Source organism: Polyodon spathula, chromosome 7 (genome assembly GCF_017654505.1).
Source record: "Polyodon spathula isolate WHYD16114869_AA chromosome 7, ASM1765450v1, whole genome shotgun sequence".
Classification (NCBI taxonomy): domain Eukaryota; kingdom Metazoa; phylum Chordata; class Actinopteri; order Acipenseriformes; family Polyodontidae; genus Polyodon; species Polyodon spathula.
In genome coordinates, this window is record NC_054540.1 from 54691043 (window position 1) to 54707310 (window position 16268).

Below are 16268 nucleotides of genomic sequence, written 5' to 3' on the forward strand. Positions count from 1 at the left end.
TTACACTGTTTGCCACGATAACTTGGATTAAACAGGCATAATTAATGTAAATCTAAATTTAAAAGGTTTTGCAATATGTGGGATAGGGGGTGCGCTGAAGAGGAAGCAGTAACCAGCCATCTTTTTTTTGACAATAACAAGAAAGAAAAGGAGGTCTGAAGAGTGGAGCTTTAGTTTGATTTATATTGTCTGTTTCCATTTAGAAAACAATTAAGTATTCAAAAATATAAGAGGGGACGAGGCTCAGAGAAAAGTATAGAACGTCAACATATGCAACAAAAACCCCTCGTAGGATTAACAGACTGGTTATTTGATTTTTGTAATTTTTTTCATGTTTCCAACAGGTTTATCTTCCCCTAACCCCCCGCCACCAGCTCAGGAGGTCAGACCAGCAGCTTCTGATGGTAATAAGAGTAGCAGCAGCATTAGTACTACGTCCAAAAAGAGGAAAATAAACAGCTCCGAAAGGGAAGAGTTTGAATCGATTCCCTCGTCTCCTTCCAAAAGCATTAACAATTCGTCCTCCTCCGGTTCTTCCACCTCTCACCACGTCCAGAAGAAGTTGAGGTTCGAGGACTCTCTCGATTTTATCGGACTGGATGTGAAAATGGCTGAGGAGTCCTCTTCTTCTTCATCAACGTCTTCAAACAAGAGTAAAAACCTCTTTTTGGCTGCTGGCGTTGGACATCATGCTAATGGGCTGACAAAAACTTCGACTGGGTCCACAAGCTTCTCCAACAGCAAACCCGGAGCTGCCAAGAAACTAGTTATAAAAAACTTCAAAGGTAATATGTCCGATCACTAGACCTGCAGTAACGCAATTTACCAGTTTCATGCTTAAGAGTTTTATGCATTCACGTAATCCACTCCGTGAGGCCTCTGATGTAATGGACAATGTGTTAACGTTAACTTAGAAGCTGTGTAATAATAGAGCAGAAACATGCTCACGAACCATGATAATAAAACCTCTGGTCGGGGGACACAGTGTGGAGAGCTGCTATTTCAGTGCTTTCCTATTAGTAGTTTTTGTTTACATGGAATAAGTTGTGATTTAGTATCTGCGTGCATTGTACAGCTACTGAGGTGCTGGCCTGTGTTATAGCACAGCTAGGAAAATCTTGGAATAATTAGTCGGTCAGATTGAAGTGTTTGTATTTTGATGTAAGAACGACACCTGTCAGTATGCTGTGATATGATTGAATTGTGATAGAAGTCCTCTGTTTGTAGGGATTGCTGATTTGAATGTCTGGTGTGCATACAGCATTACTGTATGTGTCTGTCTTAAACGTACTATGCCTTCTAGAAAAAGTTTTGGCACTTGTTAAAAAATAACCATCTGATTGAAGTGTTGCCAAGAAAGCAATTCCTCCTGGGATTATAGCTGCTGTTTGTTGTGTATCTGCTGTATATTGACTACTTCTTCAAATCAATTCAATCCATTTTTTGCCAGGGATTGCCAGGGGTACTGCCATAGAAAACTGTATCTGATGTCAGAAATGCATGTTTACCTCTGAACTGTTGGAAGTAGGATGATGTGTTTTAGCCCCAACGTTTCACGGTTTTGTTTATCCTGCTTATTTATTTAGTACTAAATATGGAGTACACTGAAGACCGTGCTAACATTATCCTAATATTAACATTGGATATTTGTTTATTTATCCACCTTAAATCCCAGATTAACTCTGATCTCTAAAACTGTAATTATAATTGAGGGGATGTACTGTACATGTTAAGAGCTAGTCCTTGTTTTATGAGCTGTAGTTAAAATGTTTTGGGTTTCTTTGCATTCATAACACACTGGCGCTCAAGATGCTATTTCATTGCCACCATGCTTTTCCAGGGCAAGCAAATGAAAGCGAAGCACACAACACACAGGTACATGTGAAATAGAGGTGATTGTTAACTTGTGGCTCATGACCCAGTAGTAAGAGAAGCCCAATTTAGAATGGCAGAACATCACATTGCCTCTGCTTCCCTCTTACAAACCTAAGGACCTCACTGCAGATGGATAGGCGTCCTTCAATCCTGCACACAGCCAAACGCTTGTACAGGATGGTAGGGGTCGATGTTGCATAGCGAGGCAAACAAACCTCAACCGAGGTTGGCATCTCAGCCTGATGAGAAATCCAACCAGTTCCAAATCATATGAGTTACTCTGCATTCCACAAAGTTGTGCCTTTACCAGATTAGTACATGGGGACTGTTACTGCCTGATGGCATTTAGTAATCCAGTGATCATTTTGAGTACCCATGGTATCTCACTTGTATGTATCCCTACATTAGACACATTTCTTACTAATTTAAATGTCTTTCTTGCTTTGATTTTGATTGGCATTTTGATTTATAAACTCAAGATCTGTTGATTCAAGACACAGTAGTTTTAAACAGACTGGGCAGAAGAGCTACAGTCCAACCATATTGTAATGACCACTCAAGGAATCATTAAACAGATGAGGGGGGGATCTAGGTCTTCAAAAGGAAATATAGATGGGTGTTGATTGTAGTTGTCAAACACATTGCTAAGAAATGGTTTCTATTTGCAGAGAAACCGAAATTGCCAGAGAACTACACTGACGAGACCTGGCAGAAACTGAAGGAGGCGGTGGAGGCCATTCAAAACAGCACATCAATAAAATACAATCTGGAGGAGCTTTATCAGGTAAGAACCACACTACAGCAGTAGTGTTCACACCACCATCTCCGCATTGCCCTTGCAGTACTAATTTCATTTAATGTCTGTTCTCCAGCAAATGGAGAAAAAAAATCACACACGTCTAGGACTTGTGGCTTCTCCTTGATTTTGATTTTATTGTGCCTTCACTTTAATTGCTTCCATGTGGTGTAGTCTGGTTATCTGGGCACGATGTCTGTCACTGATAGTGCAGCCAGAGTCCTTTTTGAGCTGAACTGGTGCATGCGGTTTTCTGTCTTGTGTACAGAGGACAGATTGGGCTGATAAGAGGAGTGCAGAAACAAATGGTTTTTTTCTTTTTGTTTGTTTTTTTTACTTTTTTGTAAAGAAAGCATTTACATAGGAGCATTTACAGGGTAACCAGTATAGTATAATGAAAAATGTAGGAATTGGCATATCAGATTGTTGCTGGTTTGCAATGTTTTTTCCTATACTAGTAGAGCGCTCTACAGTGAGTGGAGTCACCTTTTCTAGCCAAAGTTGTGTGCTACACACTACTGTGTGTGTTGTTGATTACTGTTTATCTTAGCTGCTTTATGCAGCTTTACAGCACAGTGTGTTTTGATTTGAGTGCTGAGCATCACAGTATCATTGATTTCATTCAGCGCAGCAGCTGTTGCCAGGGGTAACAATCTATATCTTTTTGTTTATTCATGTTTGTTTTTTTTTTAAAGCGATGACCTTAACAGAGTTCTAGATTTTTATTTAGCCAATTGTGAGATTTGTAAAAACAAAACAACAAAAATAAGCAAGGTGTCCTTTTAAATAAATTGTCATGTATGTGAATGGAGTACAGAAGATCCCCATGACTTTCATCCACTGTATACAGACACACTGGCAGGTTCCCAGAGTTTGATAGTCTCAATTTAGTTTTATGGCAGTTGGCTAAACAGTTCTGTAGATTCCGTTCATAACAGTAAAAATGTAAGTGTGATTTACCTACATAAAGACTGATGGACAAGCATCTCCATCTATACCCAGATATTAATGCACTCAGTAAATTGTCTACAAAAAATCCTAACTTGCATCACATTTGAACAAACGCTTCTCTAGATATCCATATATATCTAACCTAGCAACATCGCATGTAGTACTTTTTAAATAAGAGTTTTAATTCCTCTTGTTCATTTTCTCTTTTTTTTTTTTTAGGCTGTTGAGAACCTCTGTTCCCACAAAATTTCAGCAAAACTTTATAAGCAGCTGAGGGCGGTGTGCGAGGACCACATCAAGGCTCAGATCCATCAGTTCAGAGAATATCCTTTACTGGTTAAAGAAGAAACTGGACCGCAACTAATTGTCATATTATTGGTTCATCACTATAAAGATAGATGTAGATGTCTATCTCAAAAGATGTCATTTAGAGGTGTTGCCTCTATGGTGATGCTCAAACCACATATGATGAGGGGGTAATAATGCCTATTTGTCATATCTGTTTTCTCAAAGTTTCGGGGATATAACCTAGACAAATGGCATTAGAATCATTTTGACGTAGTGGGTCGAGCAACACTCCTTGGTCCACTTGAGCTGCAATGACCCAGATGATGTAAGGGTTGTGTGCATCTGTCCATATTATAGCGGCTTCCTTGACCTAACAGTTACGGATGCATTAGACAGTGTGCTGTTCCTGAAGAAGATAGATACATGCTGGCAGGATCACTGCAGACAAATGGCAAGTTTATGCAATAATAAACCTGAGTGACATCAAGGAACAGGTGCTTCAACAGGTAAACCTGGACTGACGTCATTACTATGTTTTGTTTTTCTATTTGCAGATCATGATTCGAAGTATCTTCTTGTTTTTGGATCGGACTTATGTTCTTCAAAATTCAATGCTGCCGTCTATTTGGTAAGTGTAGTTTGCAGCTTGTGAGTGGAATGAGGAAGTCTAGTCAGTCCCAGTGCTTTGGGATTCTCCCGACGAGCTTCAGAGCAGCTTTAGAGTAAATTGATAAAGCAATATTGGAACAGAACCAGGAACCAATCGGAATGATTGACCACCATAATAATAAAGGAAATGTACACAAACATTGCTAACTCTTTTTCTAGGGACATGGGACTGGAATTGTTTAGATTTTACATAATCAGTGATCAGAAAGTGCAGAATAAGACGATAGACGGTATCTTGCTGTTGATTGAAAGGGAGCGAAGTGGAGAGGCCATCGGCAGGAGTTTGCTCCGAAGTCTTCTCAGCATGCTCTCAGATTTGCAGGTAAGTAGTACCCCCTGGTGGGCTAATTAAAAGCATACTCTGTGGTCTGTTTCTGTCACCAGTCAATACGTTTGCTCTGAAGGCATTGTGTTTTAGTATACAAATCATGATGGGTCTGCTTCTTTAAGTATTTTTTCTGCTCGGACACTTAGATTTACCAGGATTCATTTGAACAGCGGTTTTTGGAAGAGACTAATCGTTTGTATGCTGCCGAAGGTCAGAGGCTAATGCAGGAACACGAGGTAATCTTGACTTCATTAGACGAATGCACTTTTTTAATATTTATAAACTGATCCAGTGGCATCAACTAAAACTGTACAAGTTCAAATAAAGGGAGGTAAGGCTTGGTCAATTAATGTTTCAAAACTCTTAGATCCGTTAATTTCATTTTCCTTTCACAAAGTGATGCTGATTACACTTATCTTGGAAGTAAAGAAAGCTTTGTTCGTGTTGATTGAATCTGAATTGGAGTTGAGTCCGACAGATCCAGGGGTTATGATGCTTTAACACAGTTTTGTTTCAGTCATGTTTTCCAACCCTGCAGAGCTGTATATATTAGATTTTCTTTTGCAGGTCCCAGACTATCTGCACCATGTAAGCAAGCGCCTGGAAGAGGAAGCTGACAGGGTTATCACATATTTAGACCAGAGCACACAGTAAGCCTTGCTTTACTAATTCAATAGTAAGTTGATGCCTTGGTAGTTTACTAATTCAATTCATGGACTCCAACAAGAGCTTTTCCCTATTTTACAGAAAGCCCCTTATAGCTACTGTGGAAAAACAACTATTAGGTGAACATCTAACAGCCACTCTTCAGAAAGGTAATCTTGTTATTTTTTATTCTCTAGAAGTATCTATTCCAGATGATCTTACAGCTTGACCTGGAAGACAAAACTACAGTTAATATTGTTGGGCAATTTCAGGGTTGTCAGTATCATAAAACCTTCTTGCAGACTGGTGTCTACCAAACGACAGACATAGTCCCTGTGCGGCGTGTATTAGGACTCCCTACTGAGATTTACAGATGTGTTGGTACTCATTGGTCTTCATATGGCGGCCCCCTCATACCTGCAGCACAGGAACTTGCTCTGTAGTGTGGTGACAGGCTACATTAACAAATAACAACATTTTATAGAATTTGAAAACTATGATCAAATGTTTTACTGATATCTTGATTTGACTAGTATTCTAGTTTAATTGAAGCAAAAAATGTTGTCGTGGGTGTACATTTTCAATTGTTTCGTTATTTTAAATTGCTTTCCCTAGGTCTAAACCACCTTCTAGATGAGAACAGAATCCAGGACCTGTCCCTTTTGTACCAGCTCTTCAGCAGGGTGCGAGGGGGTGTGCAGGTCCTCCTTCAGCACTGGATTGAGTATATAAAGGTAGTGGGGTTCACAATTCCCCTCCCTTTCTAATGCTTTCTATAGCAGTTTTCAAGAATAATATTCACTAAATGCACAGATAATTAATAGTATGAAGTCCAAAAATCTTTTCGTGCATGTGTTTATTAATATATGGATGGATGCTTGAATGGGTCAGTAATAAAAAATAATTATATTTGTATACTGTGTGTTTTCCTGTTGTCAATTACATCAGTTCTAATCAGAACTGTGTTCTGCACCACTCAGTAATCTTTGTGTTCTGAATTCTGACACACATCTTCCACGCTCCTGGGGACGTAGACTTGGAAGCTGCACCTGTTGAGAATGCTGGGTAGCTGAACTTGGGTTTATTGTGCTTTCTGTAGGCCTTTGGAAGCACGATAGTAATCAACCCTGAAAAGGATAAGACAATGGTCCAGGAGCTGCTAGATTTTAAGGACAAGGTGGATCACGTCATAGACATCTGCTTCTTGAAGAACGAGAAGTTTGTCAACGCCATGAAGGAAGCTTTTGAAACGTTCATAAACAAGAGGCCAAACAAGCCAGCAGAACTAATTGGTAATTCTTTTTTTTTTTATTTTTTTGGACAGTGAACACCTCATTCATTCCTTTTTATGCTAAATCATTCTGAGGCCTTTATTTGAGCTGTACTACAGAATGGGTTTAAAAATAATTTCTGTAAGCATTGCAAGAGTTTTTAAGAAGTTTCCATAACTGCGTTTTGGTAGATCTGTAATTTTGCTTTTCTTTGTCCCAGCAAAGTATGTGGATTCAAAGCTGCGTGCTGGCAACAAAGAAGCAACAGATGAGGAGCTGGAGAAGATGTTGGACAAAATAATGATCATATTCAGGTTCATTTACGGTATGGAACTCAGTCTCAAAATGAACCTGCTGCACAAACATTATGCTATTTTCATTCATCGTTCAGTTGCAATTGTAAATAAGCAATGCAGAATATAAAATGTACTATACCAATTTGCCTTTTTTGATATTGCTTGCAACAGGAAAAGATGTTTTTGAGGCATTTTACAAGAAAGATTTAGCAAAGAGGTTACTGGTTGGGAAGAGTGCTTCAGTAGATGCTGAGAAGTCCATGCTGTCCAAACTAAAACACGGTGAGAGTCAAGTTTCTTCTAAACATTAAGAGCAAGTAGCTTCAAACTGCATTTTAATATTTAGTTATTTGTCATCTTACCAAGAACTCCAATATTGAGGGTTTTTTAATTGAAAATGTGTTGTAAAATACATTTCTGTATTTATCTTCTATTTGAGTAATTGTTAAGAACAAGATTGGAAGCATCCTACCAAAAATGGAACCTGAAGCTACTTGTGCTTTTTTTAAATACTACATTTACTGCTTGATTGTTTGAAGTGGGTAGGTGTTAATTGCATCGTAGACCTGTGCATTGTGCCAGGCTATGAAGAATTGCTCTTCAATTTCTAAAGCTTCTGCTTGGAACTAATCAACCTTATGATCATGTGTAGGGGGTTTCTTTGTTTCAGTTTATTGAACCTTTTGTTGTATTTCAGAATGTGGCGCTGCTTTCACTAGTAAATTGGAGGGGATGTTCAAGGACATGGAGCTCTCGAAAGACATCATGGTTCAGTTTAAACAGGTAAGGCTGAATTGCAAATTAAAAACTTCTTTTCAGCAAATTAGTTTGTCCAGGCTTCAATTGTATAGATTGGATGTGTTTACCAATACAGATTGATATGCCTTCAGTCCCGTCCCGTCTCCCCCCATCCCCCCCTCATCCATGCAAGGTTCAACAGATTAATGTTTCTGTGTTGTATGTAATTCCATTCAAACTAGACTTGCTGTAATTGAATATACAGTGTTGTGGTGTTTTCTTTGTAAACTGTCCAACAGGAATTTCTACCTCTGCAGTGTTTTTTTTTTTTTTTTTTTTTTTTTAAATGCATTTGTATTTAAACTTGCATGAACCTGTAGTATTGTTTGTGGTTTACTTTGGTTTTAGAAAATAAACCCCAGTGTGTTCACTCAAGCCACTAACTTTTTTTTTTTGTTTTATTTTCAGTACATGCAGTGTCAAAACGTACCTGGTAATATTGAACTGACAGTAAATATCCTAACAATGGGTTACTGGCCAACATATGTGCCTATGGAAGTTCATCTACCTGCAGAGGTCAGTAGAGCCGGAAACTGCACTAGCGTTGCCTTTCTAAGATGAGGGCTTTAAAAACATGTTCAGGGAAAGAGGAGACGCTGTTCTGCAAAATTAATTTTTATTAACATTTTGTTTCTATTTTTTTTTAACCTGTTTTAGATGGTAAAACTGCAGGAGATTTTCAAAACGTTTTACCTGGGGAAGCACAGCGGCAGGAAGCTCCAGTGGCAATCAACATTAGGACACTGTGTATTAAAAGCTGAATTTAAGGAGGTAGTCAGTTTTTCAATTTTCCTAATACTAGGAGGTGTTTTATATGTGGCACACATGTTATAGAACGGGCAAGGAGGGTTTGTAAATTGAATCTTTTTTTTTCGCAGGGTAAAAAGGAGCTGCAAGTGTCACTTTTCCAGACTTTGGTGTTGCTCATGTTCAACGAAGGAGAAGAGTTCAGCTTGGAAGAAATCAAACTGGCAACAGGAATAGGTGTGTTTTTCACATTTTAACATTGGAATGTTCCTTGTTAATCTCCCATACCGATTAAAAACTCAATAGAGTTAATTAGGCAATACTAAAAGAAGCTTAATGATTTAAATCACAAAAGGTTTGACAAAGTCTTTCTAGTGTCTTCCTTGTTAATAATACTCCACTTGTAATAACACACTTGTAGATTTATGAACTAAAGCATGACCTTTCTAAATTGAGATACACAATGAAAAGGGTGCAATTGACTTCTAGCCAGACTGAAAGATCTGGCAGTAGATTTCTTCAGGTTGTTTCATTTGTCATGAAATGCTTTCTGTATTTATACACTTTTGAACAAGTGATGTGTCTTGTGATCCTGGGGCTCATTTTAACATTTCTGCCAATCGTACTGTTGCTGGTGGTTTGTTACAGTCATTGCTTTTTTATTTTTATTGTACTGTAAGCTGTGGGCCAAAATCCATTTCCAAAGCAGTTGTAAGTTGTGGGTGTAATTTGTCACCTACGTTGGAGGTAAAGAACCTGTTGTATTGCTTGTCCTTGCACAAGCAGTAGAATATCTCTGCAGTAGTGATTTTTTTGCCTTGACAGAGGACGGTGAACTGAGGCGAACTCTGCAGTCCCTGGCCTGTGGCAAGGCCAGAGTCATTTCCAAGAGCCCGAAGAGCAAAGACGTGGAGGACGGAGACAAGTTTACCTGCAATGACGACTTCAAACACAAACTCTTCAGGATAAAGATCAATCAGATCCAGATGAAAGAAACGGTACCTTTTTTTTTTAAATCGCATGAGCTTTCTGTGGACTGAATTAGCTGTGCCAGTGCTCCAGCAGAGTTGACGTTGGTTAGTCTGATGTGAACTGAATCAATAGCACTGCCAATGCTCTTGCAGAATACTGTTGTGTTTTTTTTTTTTTTTTTTTTTTTTTTTTTTATTTATTGCAAACACAGCACAGAGGGTACCAGTGTCCATGCACTGAATATTTAGGATGTGTGTATTAGGAACAGTCCTCAAGGTTGTGATGCACTCTTGTAAAGAGCAGTTAAAGCCATATCCAGATACAGAAGTGGTTCAGCAGAGAGTAGGGAGTAGAAACAGCTGCATTACAGTAAAGCATTTGCATTCCCTCAAGCTGTGTAGGTGTAACCTTCAAACCAGCTGTGGAAGGGTGGTGGGTAATTCACTGACACAGGAGACAGACAGGTGAATTTGGCAACACCGCACAGGTGCCCAGTTTTATTTCAGGGTGCTGTTTTTCTTTAATCCCGCAGATGGCGCTGTGGGTCCATGGTCTGATTTACCAACGATGGTAAACAGAACCACGGGCATACCAAGCGATGGTACACAATACTGGCGCCCTTGCAGGTGCTTCAAAACAGAAGGCACAAAGAAACAGGGCAAAAAAACTAACTAACAAAACTACAAAGAAAAGGTGCTGCACTTTGCAGCGATATCCCGGTCGCCGCTGCCTGTGCGACCCGGATCACCGTCCTACGCTGCCGGCTACCTAGCCTGCTCTGATATACTAATCGGGGGTCTGCCCAAGGGTTCCCCGCCCTCAATGTCTTGCTCTGAACCTCCGTTTCTTTCTCTCACACTGGTTTTCGGTCGTGGACCAGCGCTTGCACTCTCTGCGCGTTTAACAGGGCGGACCTGAGGAAACAACAGAGCGTTAATTTATAGGGCTAACAATCTCCCAAGATGCGCCTCTCAGCCATTCAGAGAGGGGGAAAGTCCACACACCCACTTTCCCACCTCCCTGTGTCACTGCCATGACTCGCAGGCGGTTGTTGGACGACTGCCGCCCTCTTCCTGCAGCCCTGTGAACGTGCCAGCAGAGTCAGCACAGCTCTCTCCCTGTTACACCAGCCCTCTTTGTTCTCCATGGTATAGCAAACCATCAGAGTAAAGTAGCAACCTTTTGAAGATTATTTTAAAACGGTTGTTTTAAAAGGTTTTCTGTGCTGTATTTTTCAGGTCAACTGTTTCCTTTTGACTGCACTACCTTTTTTATGAGATTTTATTTTTTCCCAGGTGGAAGAACAAGCCAGCACTACAGAGCGAGTATTTCAGGACAGGCAGTACCAGATCGACGCGGCCATCGTCCGAATAATGAAGATGAGGAAGACACTCAGCCATAACCTCTTGGTGTCGGAGGTCTACAACCAGCTCAAATTCCCCGTCAAGGTAAGCATGTGACACTCTCTCCCACTGGAAATGCATGGCATCTGTGCCTAAGAGACAAAATGAACCCATTAAGGCTTCTTGTGTAACATTACGCTTCATTTCAGAGAGAAATAAATGGACCTGATGAAGGCCTTTTTTTTTGGGGGGGGGGGGGTGTGTGTGTGTGTGTATCTATCTTCAGGTCTGGGAGTGTAACAGATAATGAAATAGTGTTTAAATGATGACATACAGGATAGACCTTAAGTGTACCCATTCATTATAGAGTAGTACAGAACATCAGGGATCCACAAGTTTGACACAACTGAAAGAAATGAGAAAGACCATTACTGTCTTAGCGGGGAAGCATACAAATGGCTACATAATTAAAGCAAACCACCACTAGATGGTGCTCTAACAAGTCTGTTTCATTTAAATTAATTATAACTTGTGTAATTCAAGCCAAAAAATACCCTCTGTAATTGATAATTGTAATTAATAAAATATTACCTGCATTTTTTAAATGAAACTTCCAGACGTGCATGATCATATTAAAAAGATATATACGCATAAATTTTATGTGTGTGTGTGTGTGTGTGTGTATATATATATATATATATATATATATATATATATATATATATATATATATATATATATATATATAGCTTTGTTGCAATTATAAAAAAAGCTACCATCGGTACAAAATGAAAAGGGAGAGCCAGAACTGAGCTGCTTCCTTAGCATGAAGTCTATGTGGCATGTCTTAACAGTCCTGTGGCATTTCCACTTGCTTTATTAATCTGAATGAATGGATTGTAAAGTTGCCCATCTACACCGCAATCGGTGTCTTGCAAACGAGCTGCATCATGGGATACAGTTCATATAGTTTCCAATAATATATAAAACTTTATTTGTATTTATTGAATTCTTTATTTCTTTTTGTTGAAGCCTGCTGACCTGAAGAAGAGAATAGAGTCACTAATTGACCGGGACTATATGGAGCGTGACAAAGAGAACCCCAACCAGTATAACTATGTGGCATAGAGGAAGCCCCGCACATGCCATCGGCTGCTGTGAGCACTTGGTCTGGTATCCCAGTCTCCAGTGGATGTTAATACTACCCTGTTGAACCCAGCAACCGACAACTGAATGGAAGTAGCCTCTTGGAACAAGACTTACTGGGGCCTGTTTCCTGTGGACTGCATGCCCATAGAGAAATATCGTCCATTTTCAGAGTGCTGGTAAATGCGAAGCAAAGGTTTAAAAGAAACTAAATACTTAACAAAATAAAATGTATGTGTGGGGGGGGGGGGGGGGGGGGGGGTCTGAAGAAGGAGATATAATTAAACTTGTTTTAAAACAGTATTTATTTTGAAACTTATATTCATACGTTGTACATTAAGGCATCCCAGGAGAGTCGTTTTTTTTTTTGTTTTTTTTCCCCACGTTCCACTTTTGTTTGTCTCGCACAACTTGCCCCTGGCAGAGTCCTCCTAAACTCAGTATTTCATCACAGATTTGCCACTTCTATAAAACTGATGCTTGTGCGTTTGTGTCGGACGACGTTAGATAAATGCTGTTTGTTACACAATTTAATTCCACTCGAGAAAGAACACTGTTATATATTTTTCACAACCTAAAAAGATGCGAGAAGCATCCAGCCAGGGGTATAAGCCTGGCAAGGATATTGTCGTATGTTATGTTGTCAGTTAAGTTTCGTGTCACTAGCTTTCATAATATCAAACTATTTAAATTGGATATTTTTTAAAAAATAAACTTATTTTCAGCAGAAACGTGCCAAAAAAAGGGTTCCATTATTTTCTTTTTTCTTTTTTTCACGAGCAGAGAGAGCTATATAACTCTTCTGATGCTGCTAAACGCCTTCATTTGTAAATGCTTATTAAAAACTAGAAGCTACTTTTTGGCATCTGTTCATACCTTTTTAAGTTCTTTTGTACGTAGAGGAGGAAAAAAAATAAATAAATACACATTTTTAAAGGCCAACATACCCACCAGATCACTAGTGAGGGTATAAACTGAATGTGGCACCTGCGGCTGGAAACTGCTCAGTTTTAATGTTAACACTTCATAGAGATGTTTCTGGGATGACACTGAAAGGTACCACTGCTTTTTTATAGACTAAATAAAGCGCTGTGCTTCGTGTATTGCACAGTAACTAGGGGTCTGTGAGAGCCAATATGTTTGTTGACAGTTCTGAGATTGAAGTGTGCCAAGTCATGCTGCACCGGACTGCTGTCCAGGTTTGAATTCAACATAACCCTTTATTTTTTATTGCTTCAGATTAAAAAATGTGTCAACCTGTTTGCTATTGGTTTTCTTTTTCGTTTCTATGTCGTCATGCTCAGAACCCCAAACCATCTGTTTTGTGTTGGGTTTTTTTGTGGTGCAAGAATTCAGGGATGGAAAAAGACTCCCACTGCCAAGCGGTTTGATCCAGTCCAGGTTTTATGGTGCTTGTTACCTATACATTGTGGCTTATAAAGCTTGCAATAAAACCAGGAATGCATAACATTGCTATGTAATAGGAGTTTTTAACAGTTTGACCAGAAATGTATCTTCTGCAATAAACAGTGAAGAGGGAATAATAAACAGTGATCATTTCTCAACCAATAAAAAAACACAATTTTCATACAAGCAAAAAGCCATTTTAATGCACTTTTTATAGCGATTTCAGCAACGTAACATGAAGTAACGAATTGTAAGGGGCCCCTTTAAGCAGTTTCCTCATGATTACTCCACGCTGCGTTGATTTTCATTTTGCTAATTAAACTGAACAAGGGAGGGGATATGGTAATAACTAGCCTTGCATTAGATATTCGGATAAATGCATGGTGTAGCACTGTAGTCATTCAAAAGTCACAGTTCCTAAGAAGTTCTGTTTTTTGTTTCTGAATTGAAGCATGTTTCCTTGTATTGACTGGTATCCAGGTATTCCTGCTTAACCCACAATGAGAACCTTTTACAACCTGTACATAGAGCTGCAATATAAAACCTTTGCAGAGTAACCCGATAAGAGCTGATACCATATATATTTTTTTATTAAACTGTTGCACCATAACCAGTACAATTTCCTCCTGTGGTAACTATGTATGACATACTGCTCATAATTTCCACCCTTGCCTTATGTTCAGCTTTTCAGGTTCTGTGTCTAGTAAAGTGTTGTGACCCCCCCTCCCCCTTTAAAATTGGCAAGCTCTGAATCTTCAATTGTAACGGCAAGAAAAAAGTTTGCAAACTTAACCAAAGTAAAATATGCAAGACTTTGAGCTGGAAAGTGTGTTTTTAAGGTTGTATGTGGATCTTTTTGAAGCCATTTTCTCTTTTAAATTATTATTTTGTATTTTTATTTTTTTTTGTACAGTTTATATCAGCTGCTTCAAGCTGATATGGTGCCAAACAGGGTTCTGTACAAGTTTAGTGCACGTGGATATGCAGCTTCACTGCATGCTAACACTGTTTTCATGACATCCACTTTAAAGATTGCTGGTATCAAAAAGAGAGAACAAAAAACCTGAAAATGAAAGATTCTTTTTTTAAATAAACAAAAATATTTAGCAGGGCTAGGCTTACAGAACACAGGACAAGCCAGGACTATAGAGGGAATGAGGGCAGAACCAGAGTTTCCTATCTGGATCACATCATTTTTATCACCGTTGAGAAGCACTGTCCAAACAAATGAAAATGTGGGGCTGTGTTCTGTGTTCTTCAACCATTTCATTTCAGCATGCTAAGATGCACCCTTACGAGCAATCTTTACTGCAGAATGCACTCTCTGCAATGTTAGGGACCCCTTGAGGGTACACTCCACCTTCTGGGAATTGATGCTGGTCGACAATTCTCCCCACTTCATGCCTTTTTTTTTTTTTTTTTTTTTTTTTTTTTTTTTTTTTGCACATTTAAAATTAAATAGATAATGAAATCAATAATACCTTCAAATTTTTTGTTTGTTTTTTGAGACCGAAGCCTCATTTACAGCCTACATCTTTAGCAGAACAGCTGAAACCTTTTTTTAAATTTAGTAAAGAACTTGGCTGACAAGGATATGTTATAGACTGTAAATATATGTTCCCTTGGAAGAAAAGAGTGAGAGTCTGTTCTAGTTTTTTGTGTCATTCAAAATATATATATATATATAACTAAAATATTGGTTTTGTATGGGGTTGTTTTGTATCTCCAGCTATATTACATTTCCCCTTTAAACTGTTTTGTAGTGAACAGAATCATTTCATAGCTGCCATTTGCTTATATTGGTCTCAAGAGACAGGGTTAGAATGTCACACACAGTAAATCTGCTGAGATCATGTCAAGCTTGTGTGAGGTCACCTATATTAAGGTTATTTTATATTTCTGTTACCCTGGGTTACAAATGGCACTCTGATCAGTTTTTTTTTTTCAACATCCTGTTTTGTTATTTGTCTGTTAGCAGAAGTGGGGTAAGGAGAAGTACACAATTGGATTATGTCTTTAATTTCACAGGCAAGGTTACTATATTCAATTTTGTGGTAAACTGCAGTGACCGGTTGTAATCTTTTTTTTTTTTTTTTTTTTTTTTAGTGCTTCTGCTTTTGCCTGTCAAAGCCTGTTATCCCAGTTTCATTTTTTAAGAGGAATGATTTTAGTAATTGTAGGGTTTTTAAACTTCAAATGTTATATAGAAATGCCTAAGGGCTCAGCCAGTCCTGAAATACCATACTGAAACTATAAGTAAATGACAGAAATAATGTTATGACCTCCTGTTAAAACTGCACGATTTCATAATGTGCATAACTAATTAAATCCTGAATCGTGACCCCCCCTCCCACACACACACACACACAAAGCAGGATTGTTTGTATCCATTGATTAAATTATCATGAAATGAAATCCAAGTTTATACGAACAAGTGAATTATAGGCAGGTGTTTGGAAAGGGTGCTATTTGTAATATTAAACCCATGACGAGATTAAGGGCTGAGATGGTGCAGCAGCTTGCTCCTTAATTCACATTAAGGAAGCCTTTCACCTCTGCAGACCCGGGTTTTCAATCCAGCTCTGGTCCCATGGGAAATGGGTTTGATGGCCTCAGACAAGACCCTGGTTGATGTTGGTTAAGTTCATAGAATCCTCACACACATGGCAGTCTATGCATCAGTGTTACCAGATTCCCAGAGTGAAAAAGCAGGACCTATTTTTTCTTCAGTTAACA

At 38.8% G+C, this 16268-nt stretch overlaps 1 protein-coding gene across 1 annotated transcript; it reads left to right on the forward strand.

Annotated features, from left to right (window-relative positions):
- The first annotated feature begins 82 nt into the window (after nucleotides 1-82).
- On the forward strand, nucleotides 83-13381 carry cul4b (cullin 4B). The gene is made up of 20 exons (XM_041255921.1): nucleotides 83-785; nucleotides 2544-2659; nucleotides 3842-3945; nucleotides 4292-4361; nucleotides 4465-4538; nucleotides 4739-4901; nucleotides 5054-5143; nucleotides 5475-5557; nucleotides 5655-5722; nucleotides 6168-6286; nucleotides 6652-6844; nucleotides 7044-7148; nucleotides 7291-7401; nucleotides 7817-7902; nucleotides 8326-8433; nucleotides 8575-8688; nucleotides 8796-8901; nucleotides 9490-9662; nucleotides 10932-11084; nucleotides 12012-13381. The coding sequence occupies exons 1-20, from the start codon at nucleotides 332-334 to the stop codon at nucleotides 12105-12107; spliced, it is 2586 nt and encodes an 861-aa protein (XP_041111855.1). The 5' UTR covers nucleotides 83-331; the 3' UTR covers nucleotides 12108-13381.
- Nucleotides 13382-16268: the final 2887 nt, after the last annotated feature.

Coding starts and splice junctions, on each gene's coding strand:
- cul4b (XM_041255921.1), top strand. CDS start 332: ATGTTTCCAACAGGTTTATCTTCCCCTAACCCCCCGCCACCAGCTCAG. Junction 6,287..6,651: donor ACTGGATTGAGTATATAAAG/GTAGTGGGGTTC, acceptor TGCTTTCTGTAG/GCCTTTGGAAGCACGATAGT. Junction 7,903..8,325: donor TCATGGTTCAGTTTAAACAG/GTAAGGCTGAAT, acceptor TTTTATTTTCAG/TACATGCAGTGTCAAAACGT.